Source organism: Brachyistius frenatus, unplaced genomic scaffold (genome assembly GCF_029030835.1).
Source record: "Brachyistius frenatus isolate BFR_SWC_R1_liver_20210118 unplaced genomic scaffold, ASM2903083v1 Contig_486, whole genome shotgun sequence".
Classification (NCBI taxonomy): Eukaryota; Metazoa; Chordata; class Actinopteri; family Embiotocidae; genus Brachyistius; species Brachyistius frenatus.
In genome coordinates this window covers 87,501-113,873 of record NW_027211085.1, presented here as the reverse complement: position 1 = coordinate 113,873, position 26,373 = coordinate 87,501, and the positions used below count along the sequence as shown (strand labels likewise).

At 41.7% G+C, this 26,373-nt stretch overlaps 2 protein-coding genes across 2 annotated transcripts in view; both read left to right on the top strand.

Moving 5' to 3' along the window:
• The first annotated feature begins 1,209 nt into the window (after positions 1–1,209).
• On the top strand, positions 1,210–2,662 carry LOC138614358 (C-C chemokine receptor type 3-like). The gene has a single exon (XM_069687750.1). It carries the CDS (start codon positions 1,223–1,225, stop codon positions 2,309–2,311), a length of 1,089 nt encoding a protein of 362 aa, XP_069543851.1. The 5' UTR covers positions 1,210–1,222; the 3' UTR covers positions 2,312–2,662.
• Positions 2,663–9,837: 7,175 nt separating this feature from the next.
• Positions 9,838–26,373, top strand: part of LOC138614355 (contactin-associated protein-like 2) — a 30,138-nt gene continuing 13,602 nt past the window's right edge. Inside the window, exons 1-9 of the mRNA XM_069687748.1 lie at positions 9,838–10,287; positions 17,810–17,920; positions 18,933–19,126; positions 20,269–20,416; positions 20,858–21,061; positions 21,250–21,434; positions 22,845–22,988; positions 24,426–24,684; positions 24,804–24,953. Coding sequence (XP_069543849.1) covers positions 10,206–10,287; positions 17,810–17,920; positions 18,933–19,126; positions 20,269–20,416; positions 20,858–21,061; positions 21,250–21,434; positions 22,845–22,988; positions 24,426–24,684; positions 24,804–24,953 — 1,477 coding nt within the window. The 5' untranslated portion in view covers positions 9,838–10,205. The remainder of the gene's footprint in view (positions 10,288–17,809; positions 17,921–18,932; positions 19,127–20,268; positions 20,417–20,857; positions 21,062–21,249; positions 21,435–22,844; positions 22,989–24,425; positions 24,685–24,803; positions 24,954–26,373) is intronic.

The following is a 26,373-nucleotide window of genomic DNA, read 5'->3' as shown; positions in this document are numbered from 1 at the left end:
TCACTTTCTGTGTTTATTTCAGAAACTCTATCTGTTAATCCATCTATCTGTCAATCCATCTATCTGTCAATCCATCTATCTGTCAATCCATCCATCTGTCAATCCATCCATCTGTCAATCCATCTATCTGTCAATCCATCCATCTGTCAATCCATCCATCTGTCAATCCATCCATCTGTCAATCCATCCATCTGTCAATCCATCTATCTGTCAATCCATCCATCTGTCAATCCATCTATCTGTCAATCCATCTATCTGTCAATCCATCTATCTGTCAATCCATCCATCTGTCAATCCATCCATCTGTCAATCCATCCATCTGTCAATCCATCTATCTATCTGTCAATCCATCTATCTGTCAATCCATCCATCTGTCAATCCATCCATCTGTCAATCCATCCATCTGTCAATCCATCTATCTGTCAATCCATCTATCTGTCAATCCATCTATCTATCTGTCAATCCATCCATCTGTCAATCCATCCATCTGTCAATCCATCCATCTGTCAATCCATCTATCTGTCAATCCATCCATCTGTCAATCCATCTATCTGTCAATCCATCTATCTGTCAATCCATCCATCTGTCAATCCATCCATCTGTCAATCCATCCATCTGTCAATCCATCTATCTATCTGTCAATCCATCCAACTGTCAATCCATCCATCTGTCAATCCATCTATCTATCTGTCAATCCATCCAACTGTCAATCCATCCATCTGTCAATCCATCTATCTATCTGTCAATCCATCCAACTGTCAATCCATCCATCTGTCTCCAAGTTATAATACTGTATGCTAAACTCAATCCAGTAACATGTGACTCAATCAGACCGTGTGTTGTCTGACTGGAACCCTGTAGTGGTCAAGACTCATCTTTACACCAGTCTCTCTGGGGTCGAATCCCCAACAAATAGTTTCTGCAAAATAATGAAATTACTCTTACTTAGTTTTAGATTTAGAAAGTACATTTTCAGTAAAACATATTCCATTTTAATGAAATGTAATTTCCCATAACAAACATTTATTTTTGCCCCGCGGCCGTCCATCCAGATGAATTTTTGGCCCCTTATCAGAATGAATTTTGGCCCCTCTGATTGAGCTTGTTGTGTGAGAGAGTTGAGCTGAAGTCTGGTCACATGATTAACACTGGTTGTGTTTTATGTGTATTTTTACTAACATGGCTCTTGAATGTGTTTCGTGCCACAGGACAAACCTCAGCAATGAGTGATGATGACGATGAACAGTATCGGCTCTTCCAGGAACTCTTCAACAGCACCTACGACACGAGTGACCCGACCTATGTGGTCAGTGAAAATGTCCAGCTCTGCATCAAGACGTCCGTCAACCAGTTCGGGGCCAAGTTCATCCCAGTTTTCTATTACGTCAACTTCCTCCTGAGTTACCTTGGTAACGGGCTGGTCCTCTGCATCATCTACAAATATGAGAGGCTCAACACGGTGACCAACATCTTCCTCCTGAACTTGGTGCTGTCCAACTTCCTCTTCGCTGCCAGTCTTCCCTTCTGGGCCACGTACCACCTGTCAGACTGGATCTTTGGCACAGCTCTGTGTAAGCTGGTCAGCAGCGCCTACTTCATCGGTTTCTACAGCTCCATCCTCTTCCTCACACTCATGACCTTTGACCGATACCTGGCAGTGGTGCACGCGGTGGCGGCCGCCAAGAGCAGAAAAAGGCTCTACGCCATCGTGGCGTCGGTGAGTGTTTGGTTCGTGAGCATCGCAGCGAGCGTGAAAGAGCTGGTTCTTCGTAACGTGTGGAAGGACAATTTGAGCGGCTGGATGTGTGAGGAGTCGGGATACGCCGAGAGCACCATGGAGCGCTTTCGCCTGGTCAGCTACTACCAGCAGTTCCTGCTCTTCTTCCTCCTGCCGCTTTTCATGGTGATGTACTGCTACATCAGCATCACTGTGCGCATCCTGTCCACCCGCATGAAGGAGAAGTGCCGCTCCATCAAGCTCATCTTCGTCATCATCGCCACCTTCTTCGTCTGCTGGACGCCCTACAACGTCGTCATCCTCCTGAGAGCGATCCAGATCTCTGTCACCAGAGAAGAAGACAAGCCCTGCTCTGACAGCTTGGACTACGCGCTGTACGTGACCCGGAACATAGCCTATTTGTATTGTTGCATCAGCCCCGTGTTTTACACGTTTGTGGGGAAGAAGTTCCAGAGTCACTTCAAAAGGCTGATTTCTAAGAAGATCCCGTGTCTGAAGGGACACATGAGCTTCAGCAGCCAGAGCACCAGATCCACATCTCAGAGGACGCCGCACTCTGCTTACGAGTACTGAACACACACACTCACAGCGGTCTTTCTGTTGTTGTAAGGACTCTTATTAACATAATCTCAACCCATACCATCACCAAAACATGATTCTCATCTGAACCCTTAAACCAAGTCTAAACTGGCCGACATGTCTTCACAATGCAGACATGTTTCAGATTTCTCATCATAAATCACAGACTGTATTTAAAAGAGTTTGTAACTTCAGGTCTGTAAAACGGTTCTGATCCAGAAGTATCTTAAGCTGCAATACCAGCGAGTGCCACTAGAGGTCGGCTCCAAAAAGCCTCCGGCTCCATAGACTCCCATTCAACTTCTCTCATCAAATCCAAAGTGAATAAAATGTGTCCATCAGTTATCTCGGTGTTGTTAGCTAAAGTCACTCCTTCTTCTTAGTTTTCTGGAGGTCCATCTGAAAATAATCCCTCATTCATTAGAAAAGAAGATTCAAGAAGACCTGTTTTTGGGGGCGTGTCTGTTTGATTGACAGGCCTGCGGTGCAGTCAGGTTACAGCTATCGGTGGGCGGGACGTAGTATCGTCAGGTTTCCAATCAGATCGGTCAGATCCACCGCTGGCTCCTCCCCCAGCTCGTCCAAATATGGTCACTTCCTGCTCCGAACCGCTCCGAACTAGCAAAGATGGTGACGGACAGAATCTGAACTGGAGGATTCATAACGTTCACAAACCAACGATGACATCACTGATGGTTGATGACATCACTGATGGTTGATGACATCACTGATGGGTTCCGCTTCTTGCAAACTCATTACAAACATTTCTCTTTATATCAGTTCACTCTTTTTTTTCTTCCTGCCAGGCTTCTCTTTATAGTGAAATCACTGAAGTTGTAAACAAGCCAATCTTCTTTTATCTAATTAAATAAGTTTGTCAGCATCAAAACTACTTCACAGAAATAATATAGCTATCGCATTTGAATGAATTTGATCATCTTGTGTTTTATGTGAGATCATCTTTTTACTTGACAAAAGGTTATGATGACTCTTTGTTGTGCATTTTTTTATGTCTTCACAACTTTAGTTATATTGTAAACTTATATAGTAAATATAGTTTGATGCTTCCGCTATTAATCACATGCTGATATTATGTGGATATGATTTTGTCAAAATATTGGTACACATCATATAAAGCTGGAAAATCCAGGAGCCTAAAAGCTCATAGGGGCTAATTCCATTAAAAATGAAGGATTTTTAATTATTTTCTTGTTGTCAATATAAACAACACAACAACATGAGTGAAAAGACCAAAAGAAACAATCTGTATCTCAGTACTTTCCATTACTTACTGGAGAAACAAAAACAGCTCACAAATATATAGTTGTTATCTTTTATTTGAAAAAATGCTGCAAGCTGCTGGAGGAACCGGCATCTTGTCCAAATTATAATATTTCTCAGAACCACTGAGTCACTCAGTATTTAGAAAGCCTTTTTTTTATCACACCATTTTTAACACACTCTGTCCAAAGTCTTACAGTCAGTCTGTTGTAGTTTTTTAAATTCTAAAAGTTGTTTAAATATGTGACCTTTTTATATGAGCCCAGTGATGCACAGAATTTAATCAAAGGTCAAAGGTCACTTTTCTTGTGCAGTTTAACGTAGTGTATCTTTATGTGAGCTGCTCACTTCTTCTCTTGGTCTGTTTTTATACTGACTGTTGATTTTATTTGTATGTCTGTAAAGCTTTGAGATAATTTTTACTTTATGCAAATAAAACAGCTCCCCTGTGAAATCTGTCCTTTTATGGATTTTTTTTTTTAACGTATTTCTGTTACTGTTGTATTTTGTGTGTTCAAACAAATGATCCGATTGTTCCCCTTTTCTAAGTGAACATCTGGAGCTGCTTCCTGTCAGCTCAACACGTCTTCCTGGTGAATCGACGTGAAGTATAACTGTAGACCGAGTGTTGAAACGGCGTAACGGAGGAAAAAAAGGCTTTCTGATTAATGAGTGACTCAGTGGTTCTGAGGAACACAGCTTACAGCTTTTAAAGTGAATAACTTTTGGTGATTTGAGCACAAGTAGGTATTGGAGAGTTTTTGTGACCACATCACATTTTAAAAAGGTAATTTGGTCTTCCATAAAATCAGCAAACTAAAAAGGGGAAATAATATGTAGTTTTTTTTCTCGTCCATTTCAGTCTGTTCTCATTGTTTTGTTGTTTTTCTGTGTTTTTTTCTGGTTGTTTGGTTTTGTCTCGCAGTCCTTTGAGTTTTTCATGTTCATTTCCTCTTATATTTTGGTAACTCTCTTTGTCTTGTTTCTCCTCTTTTCACTTCCTCCTGTGCTCCTGCTGTGTTGATGGTCTTCACTTGTGTTCGATCATCTCGCCGCCCTCTCGTGTATAAAGTGTTTGGCTCCTGATCTCCGGTGTCGGATCGTTGTTGTACCAACCGTCTGTGACTGTGTTATCTTTCATGGCTTTAGGACCCTGGACTGCGAGTCTTTGGATTTTTCCTTGTATGGATGTAGTTTTTGTTTTTGCACTGATGTCATTAAAAGAGTTTTCCATTACTTGTGTTTTTGGGTCGTGCACTTGAGTCCAAATTGTGACCTCCAGAGGGTGTGATATCCCAGAACCCCGGTTTACACTCTGTTCGTCCCACTTTGACTGGGAAACTTTCATATCTTTCAAACTCCACAACAATTGTTAACCCAGGCTCTGTTCTCCATTTCCTCAAGTTGAGATAACCCTGATGACATCATCACTGACATCATCAGGGTTATTTTGTCAGAATTGTTTTCATGATTTATTTATTTATTTTTTTAAATTGGACCTCAACCACTCATAAGAACAAGTTTGTTTTTATGTGGCACGAATAAGCAATTTAAGAGAGTTTAAAGAACTCAGCGGTTTTCTTTTACTAAGATTTTGTTTTCTTGGGTATGAACCAAATTTACGAGTGGTCCAGATCTGAAGTATGATACAATGCCAATGCTGTAATCTGCCAGTACATGAAACCAAAATGAAAAACTTAACTCTAATATATATACTGATCACTATATAATCTTCTTCATTATCTGCCATTATTTTTGTTTTGACTTTTTGATTTTGAGTATTGTTGCATATTATTGGGGTTTTTCACCAGCATTGCAAATTCAGAAAATCAGCATCTTCATAACTTTCCTATCCTACCTGACCACCTCTCATTATGGACAGACTTTTTTGGGGAAATTTGCTTATAGCAGTTATTTTTCGGTCAGATTTATGTCCGTTTTATGGGTTTTTTCATACAAGTTCTGACCCTGTTAAACTTGAATGCTAATGTTTTTTAGGGCCCGAGCATCGGTGCGAAAGCGCTGGTTGTTTTTCGTAAAAATGTTATTCTTGGACGTTCGATGTTCTTCTTCTTACGTAAAGTGATTTTCTTTTTTGGAGGTTTTATCATGTTCAAAAACTCATGAAAGTGGAAACACATTTGTCTCCCGGTGAAAAATTTAGTATTCTAGTGGAGTCGTGAGTGGGCGTGGCCAAACGGCTCGAGAGCGCCCCCTACAGAGATGCCCCGGCGGCCACATTTACCTAAATTCACCAAATCCGGTGGACACGTGTATCACACCTAGACGCACAAAAAAGTTACATTGCACCGTTACGTCACCTCGACAGGAAGTCCACCATTTTGAATTTAGTCACCATTTTGGGCGACTCTGACACGTCGTACTTTGTCGAACTCCTCCGAGGGATTTTATCCGACCGACTTGAATTTAGGTTCTCTGGATAGAAAACATGTTTGGGATTAAAAGTTGTATAAATTCGTTTTCGTCGATGTGTGTGCCCGTGAGAGGCGGCCATTTTGAGTGTCTCGCCATGAAACTAGGAGTTGCTTTAAATCTTATGTGCATGGACCGACCTTCTCCAAACATCACAGGCATGATAACAGCCCCGCCCTGAAGACCCCTGTGGGGGAATATTCACTCATAGTCATAGCGCCCCCTGGTGGACACTGGAAATTACACTTTTCATACTTTCACGTTCTACATCGAGCTGGTTGATCACATGAACGTAAAGTCGGGTCACAACAACCTAAACATGTAGTTGATGATATATTGAGACATTCGTTCGACTTTGTCAATGAGTGTCGCCGTGACGATGCGGCAAAGTTGGATGTCTCGCCGTGACACAGGAAGTTGATGTTTAAGGTCAACGGATGCTTGAAACCTCATGAAACGTGTCACATACATCCGGCGTGGTGAGATGATACATCTGATGTGTTTTGCGAGTGGGCGTGGCCAAACGGCTCGCCAGCACCCCCTGCTGGAGACAGGAAACGAGACAAAAATAGCAACTTTAAGCGGGTATACGGTCCCTCGCCCGCTGCACATCGGGGAGACGGCTTCGGGGAGACGGCTTCGGGGAGGCGACGCGCCGGAGTGCGAGGGCCCGTATATCACTGCTTGTTTGTTTTTGGGTTTTTTTGTCTGAAAGTGCTTTTAAAAGAGAAATCGATCCTGATTGCAACAACTTCTTCTCTGTAAGTCGCTGATCAGAGTTCAGAGAAGGACAGGCAGCATGCTACTGAGTTGTCAGTCTGTGGGGGAACTGTTATAAAACTCAGATTGTGGATTAAGGGTACCAGTCGTAAGAGATTGGAGAAGCTGGAGGACTTGTTGTGGAGGACATTAGAGGGATGACAAGGATCTTAAATTGGTTGCAATGATGGATGAAGCTGTTGATAAATGAGTATTGTCTTTCACAGAGATACAATTTAAATGATGACAGGGGAGCGTCCATAGTGTGGAGCGATGTTTCCAGGCTTGTACAACAGGATGGAGAAGATTGACGGTGTTAAATGCTGCATGAAGTTCAGGAGAATGAGGATGCTGAAATGTGCAGAGTCAGCAGAGTTGGTGACTTTGAAGAGTTCTGGTTCAGTACTGTGTTGTGGGCCAGAAACACACTGAAACTTTGAAAACACATCATTGAAGTTAGTGGGATTTAAACTGGGATTAAAGAACATGCTCCAGGATTTTGGACTAAAAAGGAAGCTTGGAGATTAATGTTGGATGAATCCAGGGTCAGTACAGCTTTTTACATAATGAAGTGGGTAAACGGGTGAAAGTAGTTAAAGGTTGAGTGGAGGTAGCGGTGGATTGGCTGTCAGAGTGTTGCTGCATGAGAGAAACATGATAATGGGATCAGAAGTTTGTTCCCGCTAATGAAAAGGCTTTGGGATGGTTGGAACCAGAGTATGATCAGTGACCTGTCAAAGCTTCTCGGTGCCGTCGGAGGTCGTCGTTGTAGAGCTGAATGTGTTCTGAGTCCTCTTTGTCCTCAGTGCTGCTGTAGCTGATGCTTACTGGTCTGTCCGAGCCAGACTGGTAGAGCTTCTGGCAGCGGCGGAGTTTCCGCTGATCACCAGCTGATTGACCAGCTGCTCCGTGTCTTTGTTCGGTGGTGGGCAGCGACAGGACAGAGGTTCATGGACAACAGATAGAAGATGTGCTCTCCATGTAACACACAAAGAGAGATCCAAAAAGAATCCTCCTGGATTCAGACGTCATCATCCCACCTGGCAGTCTGTGATTAACGCCACCAAGCCCCTCCCCCTGCCTCCTAATACCGCCAGCAAATGTCCTTTATTTGGTCTCATGACCTCTGTTGCAGGACCTTGGTTACATGATCCAGTTTCACGCTTACAAAACATGTGACTTTCACGCTTTCACTCTTTATTTTCTAAAATCATCTGAATAAAACAATCACATCGGCACATTGTTGTCAGTTCTTCGTTCACCACTTGAACGCACAGCGACTGCACACTTCTGCATTTGTTCCCGACAGCGTATGTTCTCCTCTTCGCGGGGGTTCAGATTGCTGCAAGGTGACATTGTGTTTTGAGTTTTGTAACAATCGGAGCTTCATATGTTTTCTAGTAATACTGAACATTGCTGCATCAGCAAAATGTGCAAGACAGAGAGAAACGCCAGATTGTTTTGTCCTTTGGGATTCAGATTGTAGATCACAGATTCAAGATAGATTCCAGGGACCTGAAATGGTGACTTGACGATCTGGTCATGAGTGGTCTGACGGGGGGGTGGGGGGGGGGGGGGGGACCGGCTGGCGCTGACAGTGGATCTGTTAGCAGGTGACGTGGGTGTGGCAGGCAGAAGAGGCATGGCGAGAGACAGAGTGGGACACACTGAGGACCTCTGGTGGACAAACACAGGGAGTGACTGAGAGACAGAGAGACTACAGGAACCATAGGTGAGGACAAGGAGTGAGACAAGGGACTGGACAGAGACACGCGCAGTATGCCTTATTATTTTAAGTACTGCAGCTACCTTTATACTACATGCAACAGTACTTCCTGTATGTGGGCCTATACCATTGGGATAACTATACTACTTCATAAAAGTGCACTTTGAACTTTCTGTCGTGATTTTTAACTACATTTGTAGTTAAAAAAAAAAAAAAAAGGATGAGATGTGTAACTCAAATTGGCCCTCTGAACAAAGTGTTTAAAGATGCAGACTCCACATAAACGGGAGGAAGACAAACTAAAGCAACATAACGTGAAAAACGGTCCATTGTTATTATTTTCAATAATTTTTTTGTAGTTGGAAATTGCAGTTTTGGGATAGTAAAGCTTTTTCTGGTTCAAACAGATTAAACAAAGTCTTGTTTGTGACCATTATTAGTGGATTCTTTGAGATACACTATTTTGTCAACATACTGTATATTTCCATAAATTTAATAATCTAATTCTTGATATTTTCAAATGTATGAATAAAATCCGTTCTGAAGGGTCATGGGATGGGACTGAGCCTTAATCTTTCTCTGGTATAGTAAATAGTATGGCAGTGTGGATACCACAGGAGATGTCCAAGCACTCATTGTGACTACAGCCTTATCAATAAACGTGGAATGTTTTTTTTATTGTCTTCAGTACTTTGGATGAGTAGAGCAAAATACAAAGAGCTGCTTTGTGACTTTGTGTTGTTGACACGATGTTTCAATAAACAAAAGACTTTCTGTGTAAACCCCAAATTATAGCGAGAAAAAAGACAAGTGGCAGAAGGTTTTGAGTTGTTCAAACTGTTCAGACTGACATGAATATGATGTCATGTCTTCATAATAACGCATAAAGCCCAGACATGAGGCCCTGAAGCCTGCAATGAACGTGATCGTTTGGAGAGCACTAGAACCAGCAGGTATCTGGACTAAAGGCCTGTTTTTGATTTCTGGATATTGATTTTGAATTCACACTTCATACCTGCGGCGGGTGAGTCATGCTTCATATTGTCTGTAATGTGTTGTGTCTTTCAGACTGAAATTGTGGAGCCTCTGTGGACAATATTCTCATTTTATCTCCAGGTTTCCTCCTCAAACATGAACTGAATGTGATATTGTCCTGGACCTTTATCATGACTAACACGGTCTGAACACCTTTCTCTTGTTCTCCCTTCGAGGGCTCCTGCGGACCCTTCTGCCCCCCCCCCCCCCCCATTCAAGGAATCCTGTATTGTTGTATAAATAGGAATGTACCAAGTGCAGCGGAAGGAAGGGGGTGTATTGATTATTCTGGGTTCTCGGGTTGGACAGCCTCTGTACGTCTGCCCGTCTGTCTGACCATGCACCTGGAGCTGGAGGCCAGCAGCAGCAGCACAACCGCGTCCTGGTCACAGTCTGGTACCGGAGGTTGGTGGTCAAGCTCCGCCGCAGTGCCGCTGGGCAGGTTGATTAAGGAGGGGAGCAAGGAGACGACAGGAACAGGGCGCAGTGGGCGGACGGCCGTTTCTTTTTTTATGCTGCTATTGAAAAAAACGGTGTTTCGTTTGTGTGTGTGAGTGCGCGCGCGTGTGTGGCACCCCAGTGGCGGAAACACCGCACCGACACCCGCTGCATTGTCTCCGCGTGCTTCTCGGACTCCGACGGGTTTCTGGGAGGATGGCTCGTCTCACCGCGACGCTGCTGCTGTCCGTCCTGTGCGGCATCATCTGCACCTGCAGCTCCGCAGCGGCAGGATCCCGTAAGTAGGCTAACACACACACACACACACACACACACACACACACACACACACACACACACACACACACACACACACACACACACACACACACACACACACACACACACTAGCAACCATAGCTAATTTGGAGGCTCGCTCTTGTTTGGGCCAGAGCTTCTCTGTGTGCAGCGGGGTGGGGTGGGATGGGGTGGGGTGGGGGGGTGGTACAGTCCTATGATAATGACGACACAGTATGTTTTCATATAAAACAGCCTGTCTGTGTTATTAAGAAGAAAACAAGAAAGGTGTTTATGAAGCAGGAATAGAACCAGCACCTCATTATGGTCTCTTTAATTCCCCATCAGTTTAAATCTCAGCTGAACTTCCAGCAAACAACAATTCACAGTCCAAATGTGTTGCAGCTGGTATACTATATATATATATATATATATATATCTATATATAGGTATAAAGCTCAACGTCTGTTATGAAGTCTGCACAACCTCCCGTACTGACCAACAGTAATGGCTGCTCAATAAAAATAGCTTTTCCCTCTTAACTTGCTGGGTTTGACCTGTTTTAATCCTCTGGACACTTGGGGTATATACATTTTAATTGTATGTTAGATCATATTTTCTTAACAGTAGAGTTGTAGTTATGATGAGATGTGATTATTAATTGTTAATGTACAAATATAGCTCATTCGCAGTTGCTTTAAAACTGCTACACAATAATTGTAGAGTAACTGGATGTCTTACACAGTAAATACACACATATGCAATGCAATGTCCATTTTTCAGCAGTTTCCATTTTTTTGTCCTACCAGAGTCTTTATGAAGGCCAGCTGCTGGTTCTCACATTGACAGGTGCAGCTGTAGTTGCAAGATGGTGGGGTTTTTTCTGCAGCTGCTTTTCTGGGTCAACATTCTTGTTAAAGTTATTTATACAGCGGCATCAGTTTATCTGAAAACCCCCAAAAGTATAAAAGTAAGCTCCCATGTTTAGAAGCGGGTTTCGACCCTGGAAGATGTGATGTGTGACTTCCAACTTTAGAGTGACAAGGTTTGACATTATACTTCTTCCAATGTAGAACTTTCACCCAGATCTTGAATTGGTGGTCTGACTTACTCTCTCCTGATGAAATGCTTGCTGCCTTTCTTTTTGTATCTTTATTTCTCTTTATGTATTTTTTAGTAGAAATCTTTGTTTTAGTTTCTGTGCAGTTGACAGGCATTTACATTAATGATGACTCATCAGGGTCTTTAAGAGAACCCTGTTCTCCCCTCTGACCGTCTTTTGTGTTGTCATGTCTCATACTCATTATTCTGTTGAGTTCTGGAGGAAGATGACCTGTTTTTATGGGTGTTATGTTTTTGGGTTGTCTGTCTGTCTGTCCCAGTCTCATGAACGCAATATTTTAAGAACGTCTTGAGGGAATTTCTTCTAACTCGGGAACACGTGGAGGGAATTTCTTTTAATGCGGCACAATCGTTCACTCGGCCTGAAGGACATTAACTAATTAGAGTTTGGTGGTCAAAGGTCAAAGTTCAATGTGACTGTGACCTTATGTCCCTTTCGGTTGTTCGTCCCATTCTGGTGAACGTGACTCTTTAGCAACGCCTTGAGGGATATCTGGGAAGCGCCCAGAGGGAATGTCTTCAAATTTGGCATAAATGTTCACTTGGCCTCAACAGTGAAATGATGAGATGTTGGTGGTTAAAGGTCAGAGGTCACAATCACTGTAACCTCACATCCTTCTCAATCTTGTAACCTAAATATCTCGAGTGCCTTGAGGGACCTTCATCAAATTTGGCACTTACATTCACTTGTACTGGATTATTGACCTGATCATAATTTGGAGGTCAAACGTAACTGTAATCTCAAAAAACACATTTGTGGCCATAACTCAATAATTCTGACATTAATTATGACAACATGTCACACAAATAGGATTAAATTAATATTATTCTTTTCTGTCTGTTATTCGACACCATAACTGAGCAGCAGAGTAAAAAATTGTGACCATATTTCATACAATGACAGATACTAACTTGGTGACGTCACCCCAACAACCATGTAGAAATTATGGTGATTGTAGAGATCTTCTGAGCTGTCAGGATGGAAGTTGTGTGTGAAGCATCCATGTTTTAGAATTTGCAGCTGGTAGCTGGAGGCATAATTGTATAATTACATGGTTGGCAGTAATTTTATTATAAAAAAAAAAAAAAAAAAAAAAATCATTTTAATGTACTCAAAAACTTCCTAGAGATTTGTTTTTTTGGAAAGAATGCTTCATTTTTTTAATTTACAAATTCAATGTCAGTAATTGTGTCATCACTGATGGCTTTTGTTTCATGAAACAGCTGAGCAGGTGCTGAACAGCAGTCTGACATGCCTCTATTGATAAATGTTTATATTCCTAAAAAAAGCATTTTAATCTGTAAATTTTTTCCCCTACACTTGTAAAAACTTTTCCCTCCAAAGGTGGAAGTTTCTTGCATTCAGATTTGAGTGTTTTTCTGTAAAATAGTGTGAAAGTTAAAGTTGGCTGCAGAGTGTCGTCACTGTGGTATCTGTAGAGTTGATAAGATGGAACAGCCAGAAACTTAGTTAGAAACTGAAAACTTCCCTCCGCCTGTGGCCTGCCTGAGTTTCAGGTCGTCTGCTGCTAAAGGACGCAGAGTCACTAACCTACACCATCGAAGACTAAATGTGCAGACTCAGCGTTTCACTTAACATCACTACATTCCTAACATGTGTTTTCTACTATCTAAAGCATTTCCGTGTTGATTTTGGTAGCATTTGAATGAAGACTCATGGAGATATCGATGTCAATTGATTGTTCACATTTTGAAGAATATTGAGTGACAAACTTCTGAATTGACCAAATTTGCTGTGATGCAAGCTTTTCTAACATGTGGTGAACATGTTCAGCACTGTTGGACATACCGATATTTTTCTGAAGATTAAATGTTAAATCTGTAGAAATTTAGATTTGTTGGTACAAATGTTTTTGAAAAACTGGAGCTAAAACTTAAAATCTGATATATTTAAAGCAGAAGATATAGGTTCATTGAGAGATTGATATGAAATGAGAATTTTCACTCTAGGCCGCACCATTCCTGAGATTTGCACCAAAACACAAACCTCACTATTACAGCGCCACCTATGGGTGTAGTACCCAGTGTTTTGGGGGGGAATTCCCAATTTATCTGCTAATTTTAGTGAGTTTTGGCCATACAGTAGATAAAAGACATGAGGTGATATTGCTGACTAATGGCGCATGTTATGGTTTTCAGAGTTTGTAAGAAACAGGAAACATTTAGGATGGATTATGTTATTAAACATTTTATATTGGCAACAAACAGGAGGACATGTTTGGAACGAGAAACAACACAGCTAACAGTCATAATGAATTAGATGTTCATACAGAAATGGCAGCAGTATGTTTTGGGGTTAAACAGACTTTTAGCAACAGGTGAGTTTTTGACGCGAGCATCAACAGGCTCTTCACTGCTAGTCTGAACCACAGACTGTATGTAAAAGTGTTCGTAGCTTCCGGCTCTGAAAAACGGGGACGTAGTATCGTCAGGTTTCCAATCAGATCGGTCAGATCCACCGCTGGCTCCTCGTCATCACTGATGGTTGATGACATCACTGATGGATGATGATATCACTGATGGTTGATGACATCACTGATGGTTGCTGCTTGATTGGAAGAGTCAGTTCTTCAGTGCAGCTTTCTGTTCCCTCCACCTCTTCTCAGGGAAGTACAGTCCATCGTAAACAAGACCAATGTTTGTTTTCATGTTGATCTAAAGGGAAGTCTGCACAGAAAACAGATATGCTTCCATGTCTTTCATTGAGCAAAGCTCCAGGACTATAAAACAGGCAGATTTCTCCTGCCAACCCACGTAGGTGGAGAAATAAGATCCATATAAATCAATAAATAAAATCAATGTTCATTTCTTTCTGTAAATTCCTGATATGAAGCTCCCTCGTGAAGCTAAACCATCCTCAGGAGCTGCTCCTCACAGGACCTGATGAATAGATGAATGGAGGTTGGAGGAGGTGTGAACTGAACAGATGGACACTGAGCACTTATGCACTGCTGACGATTTGCTTTTATTAGGTGTTATGGTTGTTAACAGTGAGAGTGGGTATTTCTGTAAGTTACAACATGTTTCATTCATCTCATCCAAGCTTGTCGATATGTTGGTTGTCTTATTTTTTGACTCACACATTCTTAATACCTCCTACAAAGCTATAAAATAAAAATCCATAGTTTTCTCCAGCTACTGCACAATATTTTTTAATTATGACAGCTTCCGTAATGGAAAAACAAATATCCAAACATCTAAAGTGACTTCTCAAACCATTAAAAAAATGCAGCAGAATACATAATGCACGTCTGCAACAGACCTTTTTAATTTAATGTTTGTATTTAATGATGACAAAAATAAAAAAGGAAAAAGAAATCATAAGCAAAGTGTTGGAGGGGCCGTCAGTGGACGGGTGTCTCAGCCTGATGTCGTCTCAGAAGCAGACGGTGCAGCGTAGTTCCCTGATTTAATGAGCAGACTCAAATGCAATGACGCAAATTATCATAGCTTCACCATAGGACACACCATACTTATAAATATCATGTCTCATTTTAAACTGATTCAAAAGCTTCCTGGATGAGCCAATAACTAGAAACTGCTCTGCTCTGTTATTATTTTTATATGAGAGTAATAAATGATTTAGAAAATTGCCATTGGATGTTGAAAAGGATGCTCATTAAGTTCATTGAGTTTTGCACAATACTACCAGCAGGAGGGCTTGAACAGACAACAGTGCTGAAATGATTGTTAGGTGATTAAAGTTCATGACATGAATAAACAGGTATTCTCCTCAGGACGATGATCTGTTGGTGGAGCGCTGAGGGTGTTTTCAGGTTGTTGAGGAGATAATAATTCTCTCGTTCCGTTAAACTGCTTAATGTGTGCTTGGCTTGTTGTTTTGTAATGCATATGAGGAAGCTCATTACCATTCGCTGCACCTGTCTCTCTCTCTCTCTCTCTCACACACACACACACACACACACACACACACACACACACACACACACACACACACACACACACACACACACACACACACACACACACACACACACACACACACACACACACACACACACACACTCACTCAGAGCCGTGACCCTCCCCCGTCCAAAACGGCGTCTTCTAGACGGGCTTCTGCCAGCACAAAAACAAAACACAAAGAATAATGTCTGACTGCACAGTGCCCTTATATGGTTATTACCTGCCTTTTTTGTTACATGTTTTTGGTTTGTTTGTTTGTTTGTCTGGAAACAGGAAGACAGGTTTTGATGAATTTGGTGGAAGGATATATTGTAGAAGAACATGCTTAATTTTAGAGCAAATCCTGAAATGATTTTTCCCTGTCATGAACATTGTGAGATAGAGCACTAGTACGGTGGCCCTGAGGGCTCAATGCACTGCAGCTTAAGATAACACATGCAAATAGAGAAAACAAACAAAATTCAGACTACATGTTGATCAGAAGCTCCCAGACACTGCAGGCTGCAGCGCTTCCTCTCAGTTCACTGCTCCAGTTCAGGTGAAAGACTGCAGACTTCATGCTGATGAGGACATTTAAGAGAAGACAGACAGCAGAGAGGAGACGGCGGGGACCCGGGGAGTCTTACTGCTCACCCTAAGCTTACCTCCAACAACAGATGTTCACATGTAAATTTGGTCTTATTATTTATATCACAGAGGATATAAATTTGAGAATAGTTTTCCAAAACCATCATTTTTTCTACAGTTAAACACCAAACATGTCCAGCGGTATGCAAACAGAATCCATCATTACTGCTGTAGTCAGACGTAGTGAGGTGACGTTAGAGGGCTGGACATGTTTACTTCCTGTTTCAGTCGTTGGTTTGTGAGCGATCTTTGTCATTTCAGTTACATTAATACAAGTTGTATGAGAACGCAGTGAAAATTACATTTTGTTATTTAGTTGAGGACGTGAATCTGCATCTACAACAACACACAGGGCCTGATTTACTAAGATCTCTAATAAAGGCTGCTAAATTGCGTGTTTATTCCAAAACTTTGCACATTTATTTTGCACCCGTTTGCGTGTGATTTACATATAATGATGGCATCATCGAGATCAGGTGTAAATCGCTGTATTTAAATGAGGGGTTAGCGTGTGTTAAAGACACAAACATAAGCACTGCAAAAGGAGATTGGATCCCATTGAAATAAAGAAATATAAATATAACATGAAGAAACGCTATACAGGAGATTATCAGCAAGAAAGTCAATGCCAAAGGAAAAACAAACAAAAAAATCAAATCAAAAGATAGCAACATATCAGGTGATGATATAAGAAAAATTGTTTTATAATAAAACGTGTTCAAATCAAAAAGTCCTCTAACAAACACTGAGCAGCAGGTCCAGATCTTTCTGTGATGAGCAGCTGACTTTATGAAGCTACCTGTGAGCTCCGTGGGACACATTCAGGACCTTGGACAGCTCACCTGCAGAACAGGACTGATATCCCAGCAGAGATACCTACAGAGTAGAGAAAACGCTGAGTCATCACAAGTTCTGTGATTGCTGGTGTTGCCTGGCTCCTCCTTGTTGTTGGCTGTCAATCATCATTAAGTTCGTTCAATAACTCTAAAATATCAAATATCTGAACAGACGATCTGTCTGAATAATTTCTCCCTCTGACATCAGAAATGTTTAACTGGTGTAAAACCTCGTTCTCTACGTATTCTGGTTTTCTGCGTCTCCTTCACAATAAGAGCAGCCGTGTCTCCTTCACAATAAGAGCAGCCGTCTCTCCTGATGTTCATCTGACTAAAACCTTCAGTCGTACTAAAATACACAACAATCACTTCTCCTGTTTCTACTTCGAGGTTCAGTAAATATCGTTGCAGGTACATTTTTCTAAATTTATCTATTTGCATGTTCCCTCCCAGTATTTTACACGTTTAAGTAGAAACCCTCGATATTACATATGTCCTCAGGAAAACACCCTAAATGAACACCGTGTGTTAAACTGCACATGTGAAAGATCCTCCCTGCACCTCGTTAGTAGATCAGATGAGACATTTTTTTGCAGGTGATGTGAAGTTTGCACCTGATTTCACACACGTAAACAAACCTTTCATAAATCCATCAGACCCAGAGAGTCTCCAGTCATACCAGCGGCTCAGAGGCGCTGTAATCAATCTGAGATGATACGAACATTATTTTGCTAATATGCTCACAATGTTTATGCAGTAATGTTTATCTTGTTTGCCATCTTATATTACTGCGTTGGCTCTTCAACTTTTGCTTATTAGCAATTAGTTAAAAGTAGAGCAGAGGGACGTTTTTCTGGTATCAATTAATAATTTATTCAACCAAAGTTTTAATTATAGTATTACACTATTTAAAACATCGTGTCCTTCAAGGTAAAGTCAGATGTATGACCAACGTCACTCACGGTGTCTGTTTTCTGTCTCTGGTTCCAGGGACGTGTGAGGACAGCTTGGCCACGCCCCTCCCCTACAGCTCCTTCACCAGTTCATCAGCGTACGGCCGAGGACACGGAGCCGGTTACGCCAAACTCAACCGGAAACAAGGTATGCCCCTTTTAATGTACTCAGCAGTGTCTGATATTGTAGTTGTACTTTGGGTTATAATTCAAATTTTATTGTTGGGATATATAATTATTACTGCGTTATGTTTTTGGTGTATCATCCAAGCTGCAGCACACATATCAACACATTTACCAAATAGAAAGGAGGAGTCTTCTTCTTCACCTTCTTCTTAATCTGAGGGATATTTGGATCTTTTCTGGTGACAGTTATCGTCAGATAGTTTTATCAGATCTATAATGACTTTGATTGTTTTTATATAAATGAATAGATGCAGAAAAAATACTCCTGGAATCAGTTGACAGATGACTCCTCTCCAAATCTCCAGCCTGAATAGAGTCGTTTAACTTTGTCTCGTAATGAGTTGGAAGAAGGCTAAAACTACAAAGCAGCTATGCATTGACTGAATTTCTACGTACTGTAAATGACTGAGCAAACACTGAACTTAAAACTAAGAGGTTGTGTTCCTATTCTATTCTATTCTATTCTACTCTATTCTATTCTATTCTATTCTATTCTATTCCAGCTTGATTTTACAAACCATATATATAAGTAATATATATATATGATAATATATATTAAGTAATATATAAGTAATATATATAATAAATCTTTTCATGTCAGCGCCACTCAGTCAGAGTTAATGGCTCAAAATGAAGAAGGAACTTGCACCATTAAATGTACACACATAAATTAGTGAATCTATTTAACTCCAGGAAAATGAACACCCATTTTTGAAAACACCTGTTTTTGTTGTACATATACAGAACATAATTAATAAAATATCAGATGGTAACAGATTTCCTCATAAACCTTGGCCTGCCTCTTATTTGCTTTGTGATGACATCATTTGTTGGCCCGGTGTCTAATGAAGACGTCCATACACACGTCCTCACTCAGCTGAAGACAACACACGGATGAGATGACTTCATTTGATCTTCTTTCCTTCTGTCTCCCGTCTTTCACCCTGTCACCCCGACAACACGCACAAATCCAGGCGCTGGAGGCTGGTCGCCCCTGGATACAGACCGTTACCCCTGGTTACAGGTAGACCTGGGTTCCAGGAAGCAGGTGGTCGCCATAGTGACACAGGGTCGCTACAGTAGCTCTGATTGGACGAGCAAGTATCGGCTGCTGTACAGTGACACACAGAAGAACTGGAGGCCGTATCTACAGGATGGAAACATCTGGGTGAGGAAGACATTTAACGCAGCGTACATCAAGGAACTGCAACTCTCACGTACCACACAGGGTTTTCTTTTTCAGGTCAAATCTGAATGATATACAGGCGGTAGCGTTTGTAGGTGTCGCCAGCTCTTTTGGTAAATTGGTAAACAAAGACTGAAGCACATCTGTGGCTTGGTGTGGTTCAGTGGTGAAGTAGGAGGAGCAACAAGATAGAAGGTGTGTCACCGTTGAAATCAATCAAATCAGCTCCTCATCCGCTTTAAAAACTCTGTGGTGCAGCGTGTTGTCAACATGGTAACGATTGAAGAAGCTGCAGAACCAGCGACTGTAAGAGGAAACTCATCTGGGTGGTGCATTGGAATTGTGGGTAATTTAATTCAAAACTTTATTTGCTATTTTATCATTAATTTATGTCAAAGTGAACAAAGAACCCTCTTTGTTCATGTGGCTGAGGTTTCTTCTGTCATTATGTGCACGAACTGCCTGATTCACATCAAAGTCAACAGACAAGAGTCAGCTTCATTTTTTATATTATTTAAGATAAGGTTGAAAAGGTTGAATTTTTTTAATACATTTTTGAAAATGGGTTGAAATCTGTAGTACATCCACCAAACCTGTTTGTGGGATTTTGGATGAGTCTGGTAATGTGTGCTCTCGCCATCTAAAAGCATGAAAATGTCCCTCAGTCTGCTGCGTCGCAAGAGAAAAGGAGCGTGATCTCTTTGCGTTGTGCCGGCCCGAAAATAAGGTCAATAACCTGTCGGTCCAACCTCTGATATGACACACCATCAATGCACAACATTCACACATACAGTTGGGCTTTGGATGGACACGTTATTGTTTACGATGGTGGATTAAAACGTTCTGAGATCGGTCCAGGTGCGTCGGCCATTTCTCCGTGGACACGACCAGAGACATTCAATTTGTGTCAAACTCTGGAGACGGAGACCCTTAAAATGCTGACAGGGATAAATCTCACCTCACAGTGGGTTTGATAAACAGATGCACACATCCCATTTGTTCCTGAAACCCCAAAACAACAAAAATTGAATCTGGGTTAAATTTCCCAATCTTATATTCTTAGTTTGTTAATGTTGAGCTGATCTTCATGACTTCACGGTGAGCGTTGGTTTCCTCTGTTTCAGACGTTTGAGGGGAATGTGAACAGTGAGGGTGTTATCCGACATGCCCTGCAGCGCGCTGTCCTGGCCCGCTTCATCCGCTTCATCCCGCTGGACTGGAACAAGGAGGGACGCATCGGAGTCCGTCTGGAGCTCTACGGATGCTCGTACTGTGAGTACGAGTGGACGAGGGAGACAAACCTGGTTCAAGCTGCCTTTTCTGTTTTATTCTGCTGCGCAGCTGCAGATTCCAACATGGACATTGTTGTGTGTGTTTCATACTGTAGAACCGAGCAGGCTCGTGTGTGTGAGGTGGAGAAGTTGCCTGTAGTGGATGTGAACAGTGGCCCAGTACAGGATAAGTCTGTCTAGATGATGGATAGATGGATCCAAAGTTAAGTTTGGTCTGTTTCAGATGAAGCCGTCCCCTCAGTCGAGTCTAAGTGTAGGTGAAGGTCAGTTAAAGCGTGGCGTCTGCAGCCCCTGTGTGAGTCCAGGCAGCGAAGGGAACCAGAACGGAGCTCAAAGCCTCCAAGAACCACCGTGGTTCTGGATCCCAGATCTGTTGAACTGGCAGAATATTGAATCTCCCTTCTCTGCGTGTGGTTTCCAGGGGCGGATGTGATCGGTTTCGACGGCCAAGGCGTCATCTCCTACCGCTTCAGGAGCAAGAAGATGAAGATCGTGAAGGATGTGATCTCTTTGAAGTTTCGAACCACGGCCAGAGACGGGGTGCTCGTCCATGGAGAGGGACAGCAGGGAGACTACATCTCCCTGGAGCTCAGCCGGGCCAGACTGCAGCTCAGCATCAACTTAGGTATCCGTCTCAGGAAACAGCTGTTTCTACTCTGTTGAAACTGGAAGCAGTTTATAATGTGCTGCATTACACACATTTACCACCTTTTCTGTGTGTTTGTGTGTGTGTGTGTGTGCGTGTGCGTGTGTGTGTGTGTGTGTGTGTGTGTGTGTGTGTGTGTGTGTGTGTGTGTGTGTCTCTCTCTCCAGGCAGTAACCAGTACGGCTCCATTCAGGGTCACACCTCTGTGACCAGCGGGAGCTTATTGGACGACGACCACTGGCACGCAGTCGTGATCGAGCGTTCCCGTAGAAACGTGAATTTCACCCTGGACCACCACACCCAGCAGTTCAGGACCAACGGCGAGTTTGACCACCTGGACCTGGACTATGAGGTAAAGACTCCAGCACACACTGACCGAGTCAACCAACATCACTGATGATGGAAACCCAGAAATCAAACTTGCTGGCAATATGCCAATCATCGTATTTCATCTTTCAGTTAAACTGAGTTAATTTCAGTCAAAATGCAAACGGCTGGTTGTCAAACTTTGAAAATGTGTTTTCCATGTGAAAGCTGCCTCTCCAGTGTGTGCAGATCATCTTCATGCAGCCATGTAGACAAATTTAATAAAACGGATCAATACTGCTGATAAAACTGCTGCATCAGCTGCTGCTAATGGAGCTTCAATGTTGAGAGGAAGATGGAGATGGAGACAGTCTGGCCACCGAGTAACCCCATCAACCCCATCAGCCCCATCAACCCCATCAACTGGGCGTCACGGTGGTGCAGTGGTTAGCATTGTCGCCTCACAGCAAAAAGGTTCCGGGTTCGAATCCGGTCCTGGGCCTTTCTGTGCGGAGTTTGCATGTTCTCCCTGTGCTTGCGTGGGTTCTCTCCAGGTTCTCCGGCTTCCTCCCATCATCAAAAAACATGCACCTCAGGTCAGGTTACCTGGCGCCGCCTAGTGGCAGCCTGCTGCAGCATCTCCCCCCTGAGAGCCCCCCTGCTGTAGTGAAGACATTTCCCCTCGGGGATTAATAAAGTGAAATAAAACAACAACATCAGCTCCATCAGGCCCATTAACCCCGTCAGCTCCATCAGACCCATACAACACCAATCATGAGTAATTTGGGGTTATTTCAGATAGTGAGGTTGAGACGTGTCAGTGTTAAAGTTGGAAACACAACATTTACCGCAGTAAGAAAGAGAAAATGTTCTTTTTCAATTTTCATGTTTCACACTTTCACACGTCTTCTTAATTTAGAAACGTGTTATATATGATGGCTGAATTGGGTGCATGTTGAAAAAACTCATGATTTGTTAATTGTTGACTGACAGATGTTACTGTGGGGATGAAGCAGCAATGAAAAATAATCCGACCTTTAACCCCTAGTGTTTGAAATTAGGCTTCAGGTTGCCAGAGAAGATGTTGTCTTAACAGCTGGTTGAGCTCACACAAGAAAACATACTGTAGCCCTTCTAGTTATAACCAGTCCCTTCACTTCACTTCACTTCACTTCACTTCACTTCACTTCACTTCACTTCACTTCATTTTAATTATAAAGCGCCAAATCACAACACAGGTTATTTCAAACAGCTGTTTCTACTTTGTTGAAACTGGAAGCAGTTTATAATGTGCTGCATTACACACATTTACCACCTTTTGTGTGTGTGTGTGTGTGTGTGTGTGTGTGTGTGTGTGTGTGTGTGTGTGTGTGTGTGTGTGTGTGTGTGTTGCTCACAGTCGTACAATAAGCATCGGAGAGGGATCTCTGTTATTCAGACTGCTGTGTGTCCTCAGATCAACTTCGGAGGCGTTCCTGTTTCTGCGAAGCCGAGCTCAGGTGGTAAAGAGAACTTTGTTGGTTGCATGGAGGGAATCACTTACAACGGAGACAACATCACCAACCTGGTCCGCAGGAAGAAGGCGGACACCTCCAGCTTTGTAAGACAAACCTCTCTCTGAATGTCGTCTGCGTTCTTAATACAAATCTGTCCAATGTCACTTTTAGGATTCTGCTCCTCTGAAATATTGTTTTTTAGGTTTATTATTATTAGAGTTCAAGCCCTGTAATTATTATTGTAATTTCTGTTCTGCTGAGGCTCAAATTGACCTGAACTGAGCTGGAGTGTGCTAGAAACATGAAACTTGGCACAATAACTTGAAATGATGTACATTAGCTTTTGAACAAAGACGAGTCCAATTAGCCAGATTCTGACGCTATAAACAACGCCCTCAAATTAAATCTTTGATAGGCCACGCCCCTCAAACCAAAAGTCTGAGTCACCTGAAATATGACAAACAGGTGCAGCTCAATGTGCTCTAAAGAGAAGCCTCTTGATCATCGTAGATTGAGATTATCACAAGTTGCATAAGGCTTGTTGATATCTTATTTACTTCTCAAGATATTGACCAATAACATTTACGAGGGGCGGGGCTTAGTAGGAAATTGGCTCTATCATCATAGACATTTTCAGAACGTGTTTGGGGAGAAGCCTATTAAAACATTTAAAGCTTGACCCCACGGATTCGTACGAGATTCGGCGATCATGAACAAGGGTCATGACTCAGGTGATGCATAGAACTTGGTAATGATAGATTTAAGTGGGTGTGGCTTATTACATCAAACCTTAATCTTGTAACGTTACCGTAGAAAACCTACCAAGGTGCATTTATTTGCTTTCACTGTACAGAGTGTTTGTGTGAAAAAGAACAGATCCTTTATCTTCTAGTTGTGACAACAGCCTCCCTCAAAAAGACCGAACCATCCTAAAGAACTTTATACATGACATTGATTGCTTTGTAGACGGCGTCTGCATGGAGAGTCTGAGAGATGCAAACACCGGCACGAATGGGTTCGGTAACACAATGTCAAACTATTTCAATTCAATCAGTATTATCTTATACATTGTTCAAAATTATATCAATGTACCTTCAAAAATTGGTATACTGCCCAGCCACACCAGGAAATGTGCACCTTATATACCCTTCAAACCTCTGGTAAAATAATAATAATAATAATAACAAACCTTTCATAGAGAAATGAAGAAATGCAGCCCAAAGTGCTTTACACCAATACAATTACATGCAGTGTTTCACTTATAAAAGAACATTTAAAAATATAGAAAATAAATAAAATGCATAAAATTAAACACATTAAATAGTGCACCTAAAGAAGTGTTAGCGCACCAGAGCAGGTGAACTGTGTTCACTTAGACCAGCCTGGTTTAAATCATTCCAGTATTTTTAATAAATGAATATAAAAATGAAGTTAAATTCAAAGTTTAAAGTGACTGATCAGGAGTGTATAGTTTGATTTGTCTCTCTACTCAGTGATAAAATCTTGACCTCCTCGTCCTCCTTGTTTTTCCTCCACTCAAGCATAACCTGACGTTCTCCTGCGCCGAGTCCAACTCCTTCCCCGTCTTCTTCAACTCCACGTCCTTCCTGCGTCTGCCGGGTCAGAGTGACAGCGACGCCCTGTCCGTCAGCCTGTCCTTCAGGACGTGGAACCCCAGCGGGCTGCTGATGTTCACGGCGCTGGCTGGTGGTTGGGTGGAGGTGGGCCTGACGGAGGGAAAGGTCACCGTCTACATGAACTTAACGCAGAAGAAGAACTCCCGTCTTGACATCTCATCAGGTGAGCTCTCAGTTGGTGAATTATTTGTCACCTGCGGCGTGTTTTTTATTCATTTCTTCTGGTGCTTTCCTTGAGTATCATGTTTGCTGCTGTGTTGACTAAATAGTTTTTGTCCTCAGGTTCCGGTCTGAATGACGGCCAGTGGCACAGTGTTCATCTGAATGCGGTGGAATACTACGTGATGCTGACGGTGGATGGAGACGAGGCGTCTACTGTGAGGACAGTCATCCCCATCTCCATCCAGACGGGAGGAACCTACTATTTCGGAGGTGAACTCAAAAACACAGCTAATCGTCCAAAGTATGTTTTTGGTTTCAGGCTGTGAACGGCTTCCTTCTGTTTGAGGTGTGAAAGGTAGAAACACGTTTGTGTGCATTAACAGTGAAATCTGGACAGGTTGTCGGTACATTGATTCTGTTTTTGCAAAGAAGGGCAGTAATTTAAGAATTTAAATTTTCGTGTGTATAGCGGAGTTTATCTGCTGCAGCACTGGCACGTTGTTGCAGGGATTTTATTTCATGTAACAATTAAAATAAATATTAAAACCCACATTGTATCAAATTAGACAAAAGCAAAAAGTAATATGTTCTTTACACAGTTATACCCTGACAAGCATCATACTCCTAAATCATACAGTAATCAGAAACACATATAAAGCCATATTATCTTAGACACTATTAAATCCAATTACACTCTAATTAAAAACCAAAGAGGAGATCCTATTGTACTGTTCGACCCCGTTTTACAGGATCATCAGATCCAACATATGCTACTTAGTTGTTATACTACCCTTGTTCCCAAATGATGCTGTAATTAGACACCACATGTAATGCTGCCAGCGTGAGAGTTTAATGAATGACAGGCTGTAACCGGACAGATTTATATCGGGCATCGTGTTTTTAATAGTCCGACAAAGCTATGAAAGCTCAGAGAACAATATGTTTTTTTGTGCTTTTGTTCAACATACCCTGTGTTCTGTGTCATTTTACTTTTGGTATGAACTTCCCTTAAAACGTTTGTACTGTTGCATGTAGTATGTATTTATCCATTAAAGCACTTTGTAATTAGTTTTTGAAAGGTGCTATATAAATAAAGCCTTTATACTTATTAAGAACTTCCAAGTTAGTTATCCAAATAAGTTGTTTGGCCTCTGAGCCCTCGTGTTGTGTATAACTATTGTAAATACCATTTAATATGGTGTTAGATCTGTATAATTACAGCATGTGTTGTCTAATTAAACTATCAAGCGTGATTAAATGTGCTGTTAAATCACAATGTAATTTGGGAGTAAGGGTAGAATTGCAGCTAAGTGTTACATATTTGCGGTCTGATATGATTTCTAATGAGTAAAATGGCCTCTAATATTGGATTAGGATTATATTAGTTGTTGTTTAAGTACAGTTTATCACATCTTATTAGTGTACTGTAAATTAAAGTGCAACCAAAAAGGTGAGAGTATGAGGAGATGATCGATTCATTTAGATATTACTCAACACTAAAGACTTTTATCTCCCTAGTGTCCTTGGCTGGGACCTGCTGGGATGCTGATATCTTTAAAACTCTGCAGGACACTTATCATCTGTAAAAAAAAAAAAAAAAATTTAATCAGAAAAAATAACTTTTTTTAATTTAAAAAAAAACAACCCAATTATTTATATTTTTTGTCTAATTTATGTGACAAGAGGTGGA